We start from the raw sequence: 17,261 nt of genomic DNA on the forward strand, positions 1-17,261 counted from the left end.
ACACAGCTCCCTGTGCCATACAGCAAATTCCCACTGGCTGTCTCTCTCTCTTTTTTTTTTTTTAAATTTATTTATTTTTTATTTTACTTTACAATTCTGTATTGGTTTTGCCATACATTGACATGAATCCACCACGGGTGTACATGCGTTCCCAAACATGAACCCCCCCTCCCACCCCCCTCCCCACAACATCTCTCTGGGTCATCCCCGTATACCAGCCCCAAGCGTGCCGTATCCTGCATTGGACATAGACTGGCAATTCGATTCTTACATGATATTATACGTTTCAATGCCATTCTCCCAAATCATCTCACCCTCTCCCTCTCCCACTGAGTCGAAAAGTCCGCTATACACATCTGTGTCTTTTTTGCTGTCCTGCATACAGGGTCATCATTGCCATCTTTCTAAATTCCATATATATGTGTTAGTATACTGTATTGGTGTTTTTCTTTCTGGTTTACTTCACTCTATATAATCGGCTCCAGTTTCATCCATCTCATCAGAACTGATTCAAATGTATTCTTTTTAACGGCTGAGTAATACTCTCTCTTTAACAAGTGGTGCTGGGAAAACTGGTCAACCACTTGTAAAAGAATGAAACTAGATCACTTTCTAACACCGCACACAAAGATAAACTCAAAATGGATTAAAGATCTAAATGTAAGACCAGAAACTATAAAATTCCTAGAGGAGAACATAGGCAAAACACTCTCTGACATAAACCACAGCAGGATCCTCTATGATCCACCTCCCAGAATTCTGGAAATAAAAGCAAAAATAAACAAATGGGACCTAATTAAAATTAAAAGCTTCTGCACAACAAAGGAAAATATAAGCAAAGTGAAAAGACAGCCTTCCAAATGGGAGAAAATAATAGCAAATGAAGCAACTGACAAACAGCTAATCTCAAAAATATACAAGCAACTCCTGCAGCTCAATTCCAGAAAAATAAACGACCCAATCAAAAAATGGGCCAAAGAACTAAATAGACATTTCTCCAAAGAAGACATATGGATGGCTAACAAACACATGAAAAGATGCTCAACATCACTCATTATTAGAGAAATGCAAATCAAAACCACAATGAGGTACCACTTCACACCAGTCAGAATGGCTGCGATCCAAAAGTCTACAAGCAATAAATTCTGGAGAGGGTGTGGAGAAGAGGGAACCCTCTTGCACTGTTGGTGGGAATGCAAACTAATACAGCCACTATGGAGAACAGTGTGGAGATTCCTTAAAAAATTGCAAATAGAACTGCCTTATGACCCAGCAATCCCACTGCTGGGCATACACACAGAGGAAACCAGAATTGAAAGAGACACATGTACCCCAATATTCATCGCAGCACTGCTTATAATAGCCAGGACATGGAAACAACCTAGATGTCCATCAGCAGATGAATGGATAAGAAAGCTGTGGTACATATACACAATGGAGTATTACTCAGCCGCCTGAGCTTTTGAAATAACTTTCTAAAGGTTCAGTCTTCTCTTGCCCCTCCTCTCCTCCATCATAAACACAACAACTGCCAGAGTGATACTGCTAAAACATAACTTAGGTCTTGTTACTCTGCACATTTCCTCACACTTCTGCTTCCAACAGCTTCCCATATTACTCAGAGTAAAATTGGAAGTTTTAGAAATTGCTATTGGGCTCTAAATGTCCCCACCCTCTCTCTTACTACTTAGATTATACTTTCTACCCCTGTCCCTGTTCCTGCCACACAAGCCTCCTGCCAGAAACACACTCACCTTAGTAAACATGGCTAGAACACTCATACTCCATATTTCTGCATGACCAGCCCTCTTGCCCCCTTCATGACTTCCCTTCAATGTCACTTTTTCAACTGGTGCTGGGAGCCAGCGTGAGGAATTCCACCCGTGACAAGGTCATGCGGCAGAGCTCTGATGGCAAGGCTAATCAGACCTCAGGTTTTCCCCCTGGAATTTCCTGAGCATCCACCCCCCAAAAAATAAGAATCTGCCTGCTTTTCCACTCTTCTAATATTCTCTGGAAAAAAGTCAAATCGGGGCTTTAGTCTTCTGCATTTGAAAGGGATGTTTCAGTTAAACCCCCTCTGATAACTCTAGCTTGCCTAACAGGTTCCCCCGGACCTCTTACAGCTTGTGAATTGCTTACAGCCCCCCAACTACGAGAGGCACAAAGCTTAAAGCATCTTAAAGATACAGAGCCTTTTCTAAAGAGTTAAAAATCATATTGGTAGAGGGTTTTCACTGTTGACTCAATGACTGCTGCCAGGCCTCCATATGCTTTATCTTTTAGGCACCTGGGAGGATGTTAATCAATGTAAACGGGATATGGAAAAAGATATATAATAGTTTTGATGTTAGCAACACTAGACTTTTGAGTTAATTACTTTTCTTTTGTTATAAATCACTGTACTCCTTTCACTTGCTATAAATTGCTGTTTCTTTGCTATGTAAGAATGTAACTTTATTTAGTGCTTTCTGAGAGTGGCACCGGACTTTGGGAAGATCAACACAAATAAGTCTTCTGGTTGACAAACCCTTATCAGAAAAAAGGCTGTAAAATGTTAATTGGCCCTTTTGGCTGGAAGATGATGTAAATGACCTAAGACTTGTGTATACAACTAGGTATGCAGAGAGAAAAGCCTGGTTTTGAAAAGGATCTGGGCTGCTAACGCTGCATAACTTTGTGTTACCCATTGATCCCCATGTTTTATCAAAAGTATAAAAGGCCTTCTGAATCATAGAGGACGGGGCCAGTGGCTGGACTGGTTTCCCCCGTGTTTCCTCTGTAATCTCTGGCTGAATTCCCATCTGGGGCGTGGAGGCTCACCATGTCTACTTACTTGTCCCAGCTTTTAAGATCCACGCAAGGAGGAGCCCAAGGCGGGGCACCGCCCGATATTCAAGAGGATGCCGGTGGCCTAACTTAGATGGTGCAAGCTCCTTGTCTGGAACTTTATTGGCTTCCCATGTAAACCAAGTTATTCAGCCTTCTTTCTCCACTTAATTTTCCTACTACACTATCCCTAATCTAATCTTATATTTCTATATTAATAAATAAATAAATTTTCCTTGCCAACACTGTCCCCGCTTCAAATTCCCTGGATCCACCAGGGTTGGACCCCAGCAAACTGGGACTATTGCCAAAAATCTATTCAAAATTATAATCTGCCTCCTCCCCCACAACTCCAGCAACTTCTCTTTTACTCTAATGTCTATTTTTTTCAGAGGACTTTTCACCTTCTAATGCACTACTATGTATAATTTAATTAGGTATTGTGTTTAATTGTGTGTCTCCAACTTGCTTCATGAGTACAGGGGGTTTTGTCTATTTTATGCCAGTAGTTGCTCAACAAATATTTGCTGAAAATATGAAATATAAATAACTTCATCTCTTTTGTTCCTTTTCACTTCTGGCTATTCATTCAATCAATTAATTAGCAAACTGTCTTCATATGTTTTAATGATTTTAATTTTTTATGCCTGATATTTGCCAATATTTCCTATTTATCATTTAATTTTTACCCTTATTATTTTTTTCCTTTAGAAATTCCTTTGTTTAGAATATATATTATATTCACAGGTTTCAAAATTCAAAAGGTTTAATAAAATGGGGGGACACAATAAAAATTTTCTCTCACACTCAGATGCCCAGTCTTCTAGCGCCTGTCCCCAAGGGAACAAATAGTATCAATTTCTTTGTATTTTTCAGACATATAAGCAAATATATATCTGAATATACATATATATAATGAGAGAGAGAGTACACATTTACTTTTTCCTAATTTACAAAATGTGTACTGAACACTGTTAAAAGGTTTGCTTAACCTTATTTCACACCCTAATCATCTTGTCCCTTGGAGAGTATTTCATATCAATGAATGCTGAGTAGTATTTACTTTTTTTTTTTTTTGGCTGTGCCATGCAGCTTGCAGGATCTTAGTTCCCAGACCAGGGGAGCTAAGGGTCTCCAGAAGTGAAAGCACAGAGCCCTAATCACTAGACCACCAGGGAATTCCCTACATTACTTTTTAATCTAGAAAATAATACATTGTATAGAAACTTACAAAATTAGCCCCTATTGATATTAAGATTATTTCCTTAATCTTTAGCTACTACAATGAATAACCAAAAATAAATGACTATATATTCAATTATCCTCTGGAGTAAGATATGGCAACCCTCTCCATATTCTTGCCTGAAAAAATTTCATGGACAGAGGAGCCTGGTGGGCTACTGTCCAAGGGGTCAAAAAAAGAGTCAGAAATAAATCACTGTATATTCAAGTGTACAGTTGACCCTTTAACAATATAGAAGGAGGGTGGGATCTTCCCAACCCAGGGACTGAACACGAGTCTCCTGCACCGGGAGACTGATTCTTTTCCACTGTGCAGCCTTTGTTAAGAAGAACAGAACACTCTGGGGTTACTCAAAATGAGTTTTTCCCCTTCCTCTACCAGAGGCTTGAGGGGAGTTTTCACAAATATTCACTGTGGATATCTAGTGGAACTCTTTGAGGTAAAACTCAAAAAAGTGTGGAGAGCCCCCATGACTAAGGTCCCTAGAATTTTAAATTCTGAGTTGTCCACACTCAGCATCCAGCAATTCATCAATTATAGTGCAGGTTTTTCTACCCCAACCCTGGTTCCTATGAAAGTTTCTGCTAATGGGTTTCTTCTCAGATAATCTGTGATTCTCTGTATCACCTGTGTCTCCAGTTTTGGGTGCAGTGATTTGCCCTTAACCTTATTCCTCTAACATACAGAAGAAGAGTTGTTGCTTTTCCAGTTTGCTCAACTTTCTACGCCTCATTAGAGCAGAGTAGCAAATGATAAGACTCTTACTTGCTGGACAGAAACTTAGAAGTCCATATCAATTCTTTAAAGATTTTATACTTCCCTGAGGAAACATCCTGTTAGATTTTATTAAATGTTTATGTCATTGTATATATTTAAATTTTTTCTTCATGATTTCACTGCAGGTAACATGTTTTAAAAGGATTTCTCTACTCCAAGATTACTTAATATTTGTTTTTATTTTTATCTAATTCTTTTATGATTTTTTCTTATTCATATTTTAATGCATCTGGAGTTCATTGAGTCACATGGAATAAGAGATCTAACCTCATTTTCTAATTCCCTGTTATTTAGTATTATCATATAAATAATCCAATCTTTCCCTCACAGTATAAAAATTTTACCTTTACATCAAATTAAATTATTATAGATACTCTCTGTATTTCTATTTTGTTCCACTGAGTTGCTACAGACATACAAAATCTTCTAATTTGCTTTAATATTAAATATATATTTATATTTGGTATGCAAGTTTTACCACTCTCCTAGCCACAGTGAAGTCAATTTCACTTCTGTCCTTTATTGTGCCCATCTTTGCATGAAATTTTTCCTTGGTATCTCTAATTTTCTGCCTAGGGACAACCACAATGGTGCGGTCACTCACCTAGAGCCAGACATCCTGAAGTGTGAAGTCAAGTGGGCCCCAGGAAGCATTATACAATCAAAGCTAGTGGATGTGAGGGAATTCCAGCTGAGCTATTTCAAATCCTAACATATGATGCTGTTAAAGTGCTGCATTCAATATGCTAGCAAATTTGGAAAAGTCAGCAGTGGCCACAGGACTAGAAAAGGTCAGTTTTCATTCCAGTCTCAAAGAAGGGCAAAGCCAAAGACTGTTCAAACTAGCACAAATTATATTTGTTTCACAACTAGCAAGGTAATGCTCAAAATCCTTCAAGCTAGCCTCCAGCAGTATGTGAACTGAGAACTTCCAGAAGTATAAGCTGCATTTAAAAAAGGCAGAGAAACCAGAGATCAAATTGCTAACATCTGCTATATCTTACAAAAATTTTTCTTATAGAAAAAGCAAAGGAGTTCCATAAAAACATCTACTTCTACTTCATTGACTACACTAAAGCCTTTGACTGTGTGAATCACAACAAATTGTGAAAAATTCTTAAAGAGATGGAAATACCAGACCACCTTACCTGCCTCCTGAGAAATCTGTATGCAGGTCAAGAAGCAACAGTTAGAACCAAACACAGAACAGTGGATTAGTTCAAAATTGGGAAAGGTGTATGCCAAGGATGTATATTGTCATCCTGTTTATTTAACTTCTGTGCAGAATACATCATGTGAAATGCTGGGCTGGATGAATCACAAGCTAGAATCAAGATTTCTGGGAGAAATATCAACAACCTCAGATAAACAGATGATACTATCCTAATGTCAGAAAGCGAAGAGGAACAAAAGAGCCCCTTGAAGGTGAAAGAGGAGGTTGAAAAGGCTGGCTTAAAACTCAGCATTCAAAAAACTGAGATCATGGCATCTAGTCCCATCACTTCATGGCAAATAGATGGGGAAACAATGGAAGCAGTGACAGACTTTATTTTCTTGGGCTTCAAAATCACTGCAGATGGTGACTGCAGCCATGAAATTAAAAGACATTTGCTCCTTGGAAGAAAAGCTATGACCAACCTAGACAGCATATTAAAAAGCAGAACAAATACAATATTGTAAAGTAATTAGCCTCCAATTAAAATAAATAAATTTAAATTTAAAAATAAATAAATAAAAAGCAGAGACATTACTTTGCCAACGAAGGTCTGTCTAGTCAAAGCTATGGTTTTTCCAGTAGTCATGTATGGATGTGAGAGTTGGACCAAAAAGAAAGCTGAGCGCCAAAGAACTGGTGCTTTTGAACTGTGGTGTTGGAGAAGACTATCAGCATCTCTTGGACAGCAAGGAGACCAACTTGCTAAAGGAAATCAACTCTGAATATTCATTGGAAGGACTGATGCTACAGCTGAAGCTCTAATAAGTTGGCTACCTGATGGGAAGAGATGACTAATTGGAAAAGATCCTGATTTTGGGAAAGATTGAGGGCAGGAGGAGAAGGGGATGACAGAGGATGAGATGGTTGGATGGCATCATCAACACAAAGGGCGTGAGTTTGAGCAAACTCCAGAAGATGGTGAATGACAGGGAAGCCTGGTGTGCTGCAGTCCATGGGGTTGCAAAGAGTTGTACATGACTGAGCATCTGAACAACCACCCCCAGTTATTCTTCATTCTGAAACTTTGGGCAATTTCACAACCTTAATCTTCCTAATATATTCTGGAATAATATTCAACAATTCTTCAATTCCAATTGTATTAAATTAACAGATTAATTTCATGAGTCATGGGTATTTTGAAATCAGATCAACTATTGAATAAAATTAGGAATTTTATAGTCAAACTGATTTAAAACATTAATATGGACTAATTGCTTTTGGAAACGCAGCAACGAGGTTGGTTTTCCATGCTATTCAAACAAGGTACCAAGCCAGTTTCCCCATATTATCTGTACCCCCTCCTCTCCTTGTTTGCTGCTTTCCTTCACCCACAACATGGCTGCCAGCAGCAACCATAGTTGTGTACTTTCCTGGTAGAATCACAGTGAAAAAAATGCACTACTTCTCACCTGTATCTAACAAAAGTTCTGAGCTTTGCTGATTTGGACCACCTTTTGCTGTGGCCTGAGGAAATGAAGCTACTGACTGGTACACACTCCCAGCTAGGGTGTACCTTTGGATCTGGGGATGGAATCATTCCAATCCAAACTGGCAAGCTGCTACTAAATAGGAGCAGTTAAATGTTGGGATTAACCATGATTGCAATGAAAATTTCTTATAATTTAAAAATGTCCCTCAGATCTTTCAGCCTTCTTAGTCATAGCAGTAGGCATCTATTTAAAATATACGCACACTCACTTGTGCAGGTGTGCACATACATGTATACAAGCTATGCAAATTCTTACAAGGCCTAAAAACTAGAACCAAAATGTGAAATGGTCTTATCAAAATAATGGCAGATATTGGCAAATGAGAGTTAGGCATATAAATCATTGTGCTAGATAGAACAGTATATTTACATGACTTACTCACCAACAGCCAGAGATTTCTAATGCCCACCACCTCTGTAGTTATTCAGAATAGCCTATTTATTCTCTTTCTCCTCAATAAGACTACTTCTGAAATCTCATTCAATTTTATTGGTGTTTCATCATTCACTGCCAGCATATTTGTCATAGTCTCTGCAGTTGGCATTTGTCTATAATTTGGTCAGGGTAAAGGTGCATATGTCCATTCCCCTCAATATTCCAAGCCTTCTCAAAGGGAAGGACACATTCTAGTCTAGTCTGCCTTTTGAACCCCTTACCAAGGAGCTTAGCAGCAACCACTGTATATTAAGGATTACTGAATAAATATTCATCAAGTAAAACATATCATTAGCTATATGAAATTTATTCTGGATAATTATATGTGACAAACAGACTATTAAACTAGAATTTATGAACCCATATTCTTCCAAAGTAGTTTTCTACTGCTCTCATAACAGGACTTGCCACTCTCACCTCATTGTTTTCACCTTTCATTCATCTCAATTGCACAGTCATTTATTTAGAAGCTGCTAAGTGCCAGGATATTCTTGGTGCTAAGGATACAAATATTGCCAATTACTTTGTCTTCTAGGGTTTACAGCCTCAGCATTGAATATACCTTCTGGGAAGGTTCTCACCAGCACCCTTCTGTCTTATTTTAACCCTATGCACTCCTCAGATTCCATAGTGAATCTTACTTCTTCCATCAAGTCTTTCTGAGCTATTTTTCCTTCGGGGCTGCTGCTTTGTGCAGAAATCTTAGCATATTCATCTCATTCTCTAATCTCAGTAACGGCAATGGAGCTGTGAATCTCAGTCTGTACTGAGTGGTGCAGGGTTACCCCAAAGAAGAGCACAGATTGAGTTTAGATTCAAACAGAGGTAAGAAAACGTGTTGTAAAGAATAGATCCTAGTGGAAGGGAGTTGATACAGGCTGCTAAGGCAAATCTTCCACGTTTAGGAGCCATTAACCTAGAAATACCAGAGTCTCAGCCAGCTTTCCTGGGGGACAAGATGCCATCTGGGAGGAAAGGTCGTGGGGCAGCCAACCCACTTTAAAACGACAGGTTTACCTCCCTTCATGGCACAATCATTCTAATTACTAAAAACACCAATAGGAAACACAAAAACCCCCTCATCCTTGCTGGATGAGTTCTAAAATCTCTTTAACAAGGTTGGGGTGGGGAAGGGAGAGAGGATGTTTATTTTACAATTAGAGACAAACTAAGTACATGGTTAATATTTCACTGTGATTGAGTTTCAATTAAAGTATAATTAATTAATAAATAAACTATTAATTATATATTATTAATATTTTCTCAGCTTTATTACAAGATGGGAAGAAAGGAAGACAGAGAGGCCAGGGGCTTTTAGGAGACCAAAAACATGTCTGCCTATGAGGATCATGTGACCATTGCCACAGAGAAGTAAGAAAGCAGCTTAGGTCTTGAAAGACACAGACTTCACCTAGGATTGCCTTTCCGAGAGCTGAGACACACAGAAGCTGTCACAGAGGCGTCTGGATCAAGAAGCTAAGAAAGCAAAGAGCTCTGGTTGGTAGGATTTAAGATTGTCCTTGTTATTAATTTCTTAACACCAGTAATTTCACATAGAAGAGCTTCATTCACAAGCAATTCATTAAGAAATATAATAAATACTAATATGTGCTGGGTGTTCATTGGAAGGACTGATGCTAAAGCTGAAACTCATCATGTGAAAAGTTGACTAATTGGAAAAGACCCTGCTGCTGGGAGAGATTGGGGGCAGGAGGAGAAGGGGATGACAGAGGATGAGATGGCTGGATGGCATCACCGACTCAATGGACATGAGTTTGAGTGAATTCCAGGAGTTGGTGATGGACAGGGAGGCCTGGCGTGCTGCAGTTGATGGGTTCTCAAAGAGTCGGACATGACTGAGTGACTGAACTGAACTGAACTGAACTGAATATTTGCACATTCATCTTTCATTTCAAAGGAAGTGTCTTTTACTTCTAATTTACTATAACTATGTTCCTTCAATAGTGTTTCTTTCTTTTTAAAAGTACATTCTTTGGGGAAAATTTTGAATTCAATATAATAGAGTAAAAAACATGTTTTCCTACAAAATGTTCCCCAGAAACTTTACATACTTAACACTATATGAAGTAGGTTATTGATTTGACCCAGGGTGTCATTTCTCAGTTTGTTCATTAAATGAATTTTAATATAGAATTTACACTAGAGAAGATTGCCTTGCCAACAAGAATTTTAAGTCACTTAGCATTATAGTTGTCATTCAGAAGAGGATTGTCATTCTCATGATACAATCAAAAGTCATTTTCTTATTGCCATTTACAGCAAAATGGATGGACTTAGAGATTATCTTACTAAGTGAAGTCAGAGAAAGACAAATATTACATGTTATCATTTATGTGTGGAATCTAAAAAATAATAAATGAATCTATGCACAAAAAAGAAACAGACTCACAAACAGAAAACAAACATATGCTTACCAAAGCAGAAACGAGTGGAGAGATAAATTTGGAATATGGGATTAACAAACTACTACACATAAAATAAATAAGCAACAGGATTTACTCTATAGCACAGGGAACTATATTCAATATCTTATAATAACACATAATGGAAAATAATCTGAAAAAATATATATATATAGCTGAGTCACTTTGCTATACACCTGAAACTAACACAAAATTGTAAATTAACTAAACTTCAATTTTAAAAGTGCATTTTCTAAAAAAGTTTATAAAACATGTTTTATGTTCAATATAAGGCAAAATCATGGTAGATTATAGATAACATAATTACATGGGTATATTTTCCACTGTAATCAATTTTTAGTACTGATTTTTAAATTTCCACTGAAGAGGAGATTCATATCTTGAAATGAAAATTCAGTTATCAAAAATTAATGCTTAAAAAAAATTCATGTTTATAAACTATTTCTTACCAATAGTAAAGTGATAAATAAGAAAGATACTTGAACCATATATAAATCTTTAAAACCATTACTTCAGGGAAATTACTTTGCAGAAAAATAAGAAAACCTCTCCTTTCAACAAACAGTCAATTTAAACATTTACTGGTAGACTATATTCTAAGCACAAGGTGTCTATAAAAATGGTAAATCAGAAGTATAGTGACCCCTAAAAAAATAAAAATTTGATGACAAAAATCTACATAATTGAAGAAGTTTTAGCTTATCACCTGCATATGTCTTCTAACTGCAGATCAAAATCTTGAAGTTTCTTTTGATATTTTGCTGTAAAGTTACAGAACTCATTAAGGATTGAAGATTTCAAGTCAGGGTATGGACATTCCAAAGTTTCTAATTCCATGGGCAGTTCACTAAGCAGGTTACTTCTTTCTTCTGAAGAATGATCTAATATCTGAAAAAAAAATTACATGATTGTTCTATTTAATATAAATGACAAATTGATAGATTACTATCTGTATTGCACTTACTTTCATGCTCCAGTCTGAAAGATAATTTTCTATTTTCTGTTGCTCTAGCCTAAGTTGTTCATAGACAGCTTTCAATTGTTTCTTTACGAAGTCAACCTGTAGGACATTTAGAGCAAGTGGTATGCAAATTATTGATTTATTCAATATTTAAATTTAAAGTCATAGAAATTTTTCTCAAAAGTCAATAAGTGATGACAAATTAAATAAGTGAAAGTTCCCTTCAGGATCCATGGAGGAGCGTTCAAGAGATGTCATATCCAGGCAGTGTCCATCAAGCAAAGGAGCTTTAAAGGGGCTCCTAGACATATAACCCCAAAATGAGTTCAATTATAGCCACTCTGCACTCACCATGAGTTTTGTTTGTGATAAGGCAGAAAGCTTACCAGACTGCCTCTGTTTCAATCACCCCCTCCTTTTCTCACATCCTTGCTACGAATCCCCAGATGGGCATTGATTTTTAATGTTCATTTTTAATTATTTATGAAAGCAATATGACAATGCTACAAAAATAACTAAAAAATAGAGTAAGAAAAAAATCCCCTAAAAGCCTACATGCAGTGGCAACCATGATAAGGGAGTTTATGCTCTAGTCAGGGGAGATAGTGAGCAAACTCATAAAAAAGTAGGTAAGAAAGTATCAGGAGGAGGTAAGTGAGGTATAAACTGGGTGAGGGGATAGGGAGCGACTGGGGCTTCTCTCGTATAAGTGGTCAGTACAGGCATCTCAGAAGAAAGGACATTAAAGCTAAGACTAAAAGACAAGGAGAGCCATCAGAAGAAACAGCCCATGCAAAGGCCTTGAGACTGGAAGGAGTCTGGCTTATGTGAGGAATAGGAAGAAGGTCAGCACTGTTAGGACAAAGTCTAGTAGGGAAAGCAGGGTATCAGATAGACTAAAGAGGTGGAAGGTGGGGTCAGATGTATGGGGGGTTTTGGTACCAGGTACCCAATGCACAGTGAGGCCAAGAGATATCAAAATGTCAGAGCTTGGAGCAGAGAAAGGCTTACTACAGGGCCCTGCAAAGAGACAGGTGGCTCATGCCTTAAAAAACCCCAAACTCCCCAAAAGCTTTTAGCAAATCCCTTTTTATAGGAAAGGTGAGGGAGGGGGATAGTTAGTTGTGGCAAAATTCTAGTATCAGATCCTTGGTTCTCCAAGTTAAGTCATGGTCAGGTCACAAAGATCATGCAAACCTCCACTGAAACAAATGATAGTCTCTGTCCTAACAAGAAAGAGCAAAGTCCCAAGGTTCCACTTCTCCCCTCCTGCCAAGATCCAGACGCTGGCTAGGAGGAGGGCGTCCCTGTGCCAGCCAGTTACCTTGCCTGGGAGCATTAGTCCAGCAAGCAGCCTGGGTCCTCCCACCAGTGCCCAGGCCTGGCTGAGGAGGAAGATCTCAGCTGGTGGTACCTTCAGGGTCTACTCCCCAGGCCTTGCCCAGCCATCATCACTGAGGGAGCAAGAAGCTCAGGACCCAGCCGTCATGTGGCCCAAAGCTGGGGGGACCTGGTCCTATAGACTGCGGCCCATGGAGACTGCCACCACCATTAGGGCTAAAAGGTGGGGATTGGGGAGAAGTTTGCTGTTGTTTCAGGGCCTGGGCCTGGCCAGTGGGTGGCCACGGTGAAGGTTCTGGAGCTTGAAGGACACAGCCCTCACCGTTTCCCCAGGTCCACCAGCTCACCTGCCAGCTAGAGGTCAGAGGGCCTGGAGCACCCCAGAGAGGGTGGCAATCCTCTTCTCACCACACTTCGTGCTGTGAGGACCACCTCATGTCTGACTGCTGGAGTGGGACTTGTAACCACAGCACTAATGGTCACCCCCTAATGGTACATGCTAACAGCCTCTAAGGATCTCACTCTAACAGTCTCTCTTTAAAGGTCTCAAGCTAAGGATCTTGCGCTAAAGGTCAGGAGCTCAGGCTGCACACTTGCTCCACCCCTATTACAGGAGGAACCCTGGCCAGTAAGAGCCCTGAGGGGATTTACCAGGAGGATGACTTGATCCCTATCCCTAGGATAGGATCTCAGAATACACTGGAAGGAGGAGAAAGGAGGAAAGCTGGATTATGAGGTTATTGTAACATCTCTAGGTGAGAAATGAGCATGTTGGACAGATTCAGGGAAAGAATTTGCTATATATTCTATTTAAGCACACAAAAATACACGTTTATCTCAGACTCTTCCAAATATTACAGTATTAAAAGTAAAGGAGATATACTGACCTCTTTCAATACTTTCACAGAGTTAGATTCACTGTGTGAGTGTGAATACTGTGAAATATGATGCTGTCTGTATTTTAGATCTTCTCTCAATTGTTGAATAGGATTTATTACATTTTTAAGATATGTGCACCATTGTTCTGATAACTCCTGTTCTATGGTGAAACAAAATCAAAGCAACATATTATTACGTTTCTTCAAGAACAGGTCATTAAGATGCTGATTTTTTGGATTCCTTTAGAAAAAAACAAACAGCAGTTAATATTAAAAGAAAATGAAATGTATGGCCCACTTTCATCTTTAAAACAAAACTCCCCTTTAAATGTGGGATCAAGAAAAAAACAAAACTTACCAAAATTCACAAGGTCAGAAAGACATTCATTTCCAATGTTCTCTTCATTGAATAAGGATTTTATTTCAGATTCCATTTTGTATCTGAAATAGACATTATCTTAATCAATTATATTATAATCATAAACATATATACAAGTTAAAAAATAACTAGCAGTAGAAATATTCAATCTAATGTGGTTTCATTCACCTGTTCATTAATTCAGACAGCATACTACATTCCTAACGTTTATTAGATAATCTCCAAGACACTGAGATAGACAGAAGTATGGCTACATACCTCAGGAGTAGCATTAGCAAGGCAAGGACAGGACACATCCTTGCACTATTTCAGGTGGAAAGAGCAGAGGGAAGGGGGGAGCCACTGAGGGATATTAAGCTGACCACACCAATTCAGATCTGTGTTTCAGAAAGATTTCCAGGGCAACAAGATGGAGGATGGGCTGGAAGGAGGGTGGTCAATAAAATGGAAGATGAAGAGGGGATCGGGCAAATCTGGACCAACAAGGAGGTTATTTAAAAAGTTCAGAGATGAGAAGGTCCTGACCTAGGGAAATGGGAGTAAAAGTATATATTTTATATACCAAAAATATAGTAAATCTTAATAAACTTTTGCTATATTACTTAAATATAGTCATTTTAGAGCAAAACTATAACCAGCACTAAATGGACATAAAATACTGTACTCAATCCGTTATTTAGGGCAGGTTTAATAAAAATCATAAAGAGTTTTGATTTATTATGATTATTAAGATACAATAATTTAAATGGTATAAAATAAGAAAACAGCAACAATTATAACACTTTAATATGGTTATTTTTATTTTTGTATATAAGTTTCTAGCCCTTGTCTACATGCATGAATATTTTAAATAGTTGTAATTATAGCCTATCTACCATTTTATGTTAAGACTTTTTGAAAACTAACTTTAATAATAATAAATAATTATTTATTTATTCTAAGTAATTTTTGTAATTATTGTTTACCTTAGTGGCTGCATGTATTCTATTTTATATATGTGCCATCATCTTTTAAGCCAATTTACAAATATGAGACAAGGGTTTTGTTTACATGTATAAAGGAGGGGGTGCTATTGTAGACGACACTATTTCTTTAGCATGTCATCTTAGTCAAAAGTTTTTTAAGATTACATATGAAATTGATGGGACTAGATGCCATGATCATAAACATGGCATTTGGTCCCATCACTTTATGGCAAGTAGATGGGGAAACAATGGAAACAGTGACAGACTTTATTTTGGGGGCTCCAAAATCACTGCAGATGGTGACTGCAGCCATGAAGTTAAAAGACGCTTACTCCTTGGAAGAAAAACTATGACCAACCTAGACAGCATATTAAAAAGCAGAGACATTACTTTGCCAACAAAGGTCCATCTAGTCAAAGTTATGGTTTCTCCAGTAGTCATGTATGGATGTGAGAGTTGGACTATTAAGAAAGCTGAGTGCTGAAGAATTGATGCTTTTGAATTGTGATGTTGGAGAAGACTCTTGAGAGTCCCTTGGACTGCTGGGAGATCCAATCAGTCCATCCTAAAGGAAATCAGTCCTGACTATTCATTGGAAGGACTGACGCTGAAGCTGAATCTCCAATACTTTGGCCACGTGATGCGAAGAACTGACTCATTTGAAAAGACGGTAATGTTGGGAAAGATTGAAAGCAGGAGGAGAAGGGGATGACAGAGGATGAGATAGTTTGATGGCATATCACCGACTCAATGTACATGAGTTTGAACAAGCTTCAGGAATTGGTGACAGACAAGGGAGCCTGGCGTGCTGCAGTCTGTGGCGTTGCAAAGAGTCGGACACGACTGAGCGACTGAACTGATGAAATTGATATACTGAGAATGGGTGCATGATAGTGCAGTATATCCAGAAATTATTTCATAACATATTTTAAAAAAATATTTATTTGGCTGCATCAGGTTTTTGTTGCGTTATTTGGGATTTTTATTACAGTTGCAGTAGAAAGAGTTAATTGCCCTTTGGCATTTAGGATCCCATTCCCAACTAAGGATCGAACTTGCACTCTCTCCATTGCAAGGCACAGTCTTTTCTTTTTTTTTTTTAATTGGAGGCTAATTACTTTACAATATTGTAGTGGTTTTTGCCATACATTCACATGAATCAGCCATGGGTGTACATGTGTTCCCCATCCTGAACCCCCCCCCCCCCGCAACCTCCCACCCTATCCCATCCCTCAGGGTCATCCCAGTGCACCAGCCCTGAGCACCCTGTCTCATGCATCGAACCTGGACTGGCGATCTATTTCACATATGATAACATACATGTTTTAAAGTTATTCTCTCAAATCATCCCACCCTCATCTTCTCCCACAGAGTCCAAAAGTCTGTTCTTTACATCTGTGTCTCTTTTGCTGTCTCGCATATAGGGTCATCATTACCATCATTCTAAATTCCATATGTATGCATTAATATACTGTATTGGTCTTTTTCTTTCTGACTTACTTCACTCTGTATAATAGGCTCCAGTTTCATCCACCTCATTAGAACTGATTCAAATGCATTCTTTTTAATAGCTGAGTAATATTCCATTGTGTATATGTACCACAGCTTTCTTATCCATTCATCTGCCAATGGACATCTAGGTTGCTTCCATGTCCTGGCTATTGTAAACAGTGCTGCAATGAACATTGGAGTATATGTGTCTCTTTTAATTCTGGTTTCCTTGGTGTGTATGCCCAGCAGTGGGATTGCTGGGTCATATGGCAGTTCTATTTTCAGTTTTTTAAGGAATCTCCACACTGTTCTCCATAGTGGCTGTACTAGTTTGCATTCCCACCAACAGTGCAAGACATTTCCTTTTTCTCCACACCCTCTCCAGCATTTATTGCTTGTAGACTTTGTGATAGTAGCCATTCTGACTAGTGTAAGATGGTACCTCATTGTGGTTTTGATTTGCATTTTTCTGATCATGAATGATGTTAAGCATCTTTTAATGTGTTTGTTAGCCATCTGTATGTCTTCTTTGGAGAAATGTCTGTTTAGTTCTTTGGCCCATTTTTTGATTGGGTCACTTATTTTTCTGGAATTGAGCTGCAGGAGTTGCTTGTATATTTTTGAGATTAATTCTTTGTCAGTTGCTTCATTTGGTATTATTTTGTCCCATTCTGAAGGCTGTCTTTTCACCTTGCTTATAGTTTCCTTAATTGTGCAAAAGCTTTTAAGTTTAATTAGGTCCCATTTGTTTATTTTTGCTTTTATTTCCATTACTCTGGGATGTGGGTCATAGAGGATTCTGCTGTGGTTTA

At 38.3% G+C, this 17,261-nt stretch overlaps 1 protein-coding gene across 1 annotated transcript in view; it reads right to left on the reverse strand.

Moving 5' to 3' along the window:
• CCDC148 (coiled-coil domain containing 148) overlaps nt 1-17,261 on the reverse strand; it is a 309,472-nt gene that overhangs the window by 191,725 nt on the left and 100,486 nt on the right. Inside the window, exons 6-9 of the mRNA XM_040229127.1 lie at nt 13,973-14,055; nt 13,624-13,775; nt 11,399-11,494; nt 11,141-11,322 (exon numbers count right to left, since the gene is read on the reverse strand). Coding sequence (XP_040085061.1) covers nt 11,141-11,322; nt 11,399-11,494; nt 13,624-13,775; nt 13,973-14,055 — 513 coding nt within the window. The remainder of the gene's footprint in view (nt 1-11,140; nt 11,323-11,398; nt 11,495-13,623; nt 13,776-13,972; nt 14,056-17,261) is intronic.

The sequence above is a fragment of the Oryx dammah genome, unplaced genomic scaffold (genome assembly GCF_014754425.2).
Source record: "Oryx dammah isolate SB20612 unplaced genomic scaffold, SCBI_Odam_1.1 HiC_scaffold_27, whole genome shotgun sequence".
NCBI classification, from domain to species: Eukaryota; Metazoa; Chordata; class Mammalia; order Artiodactyla; family Bovidae; genus Oryx; species Oryx dammah.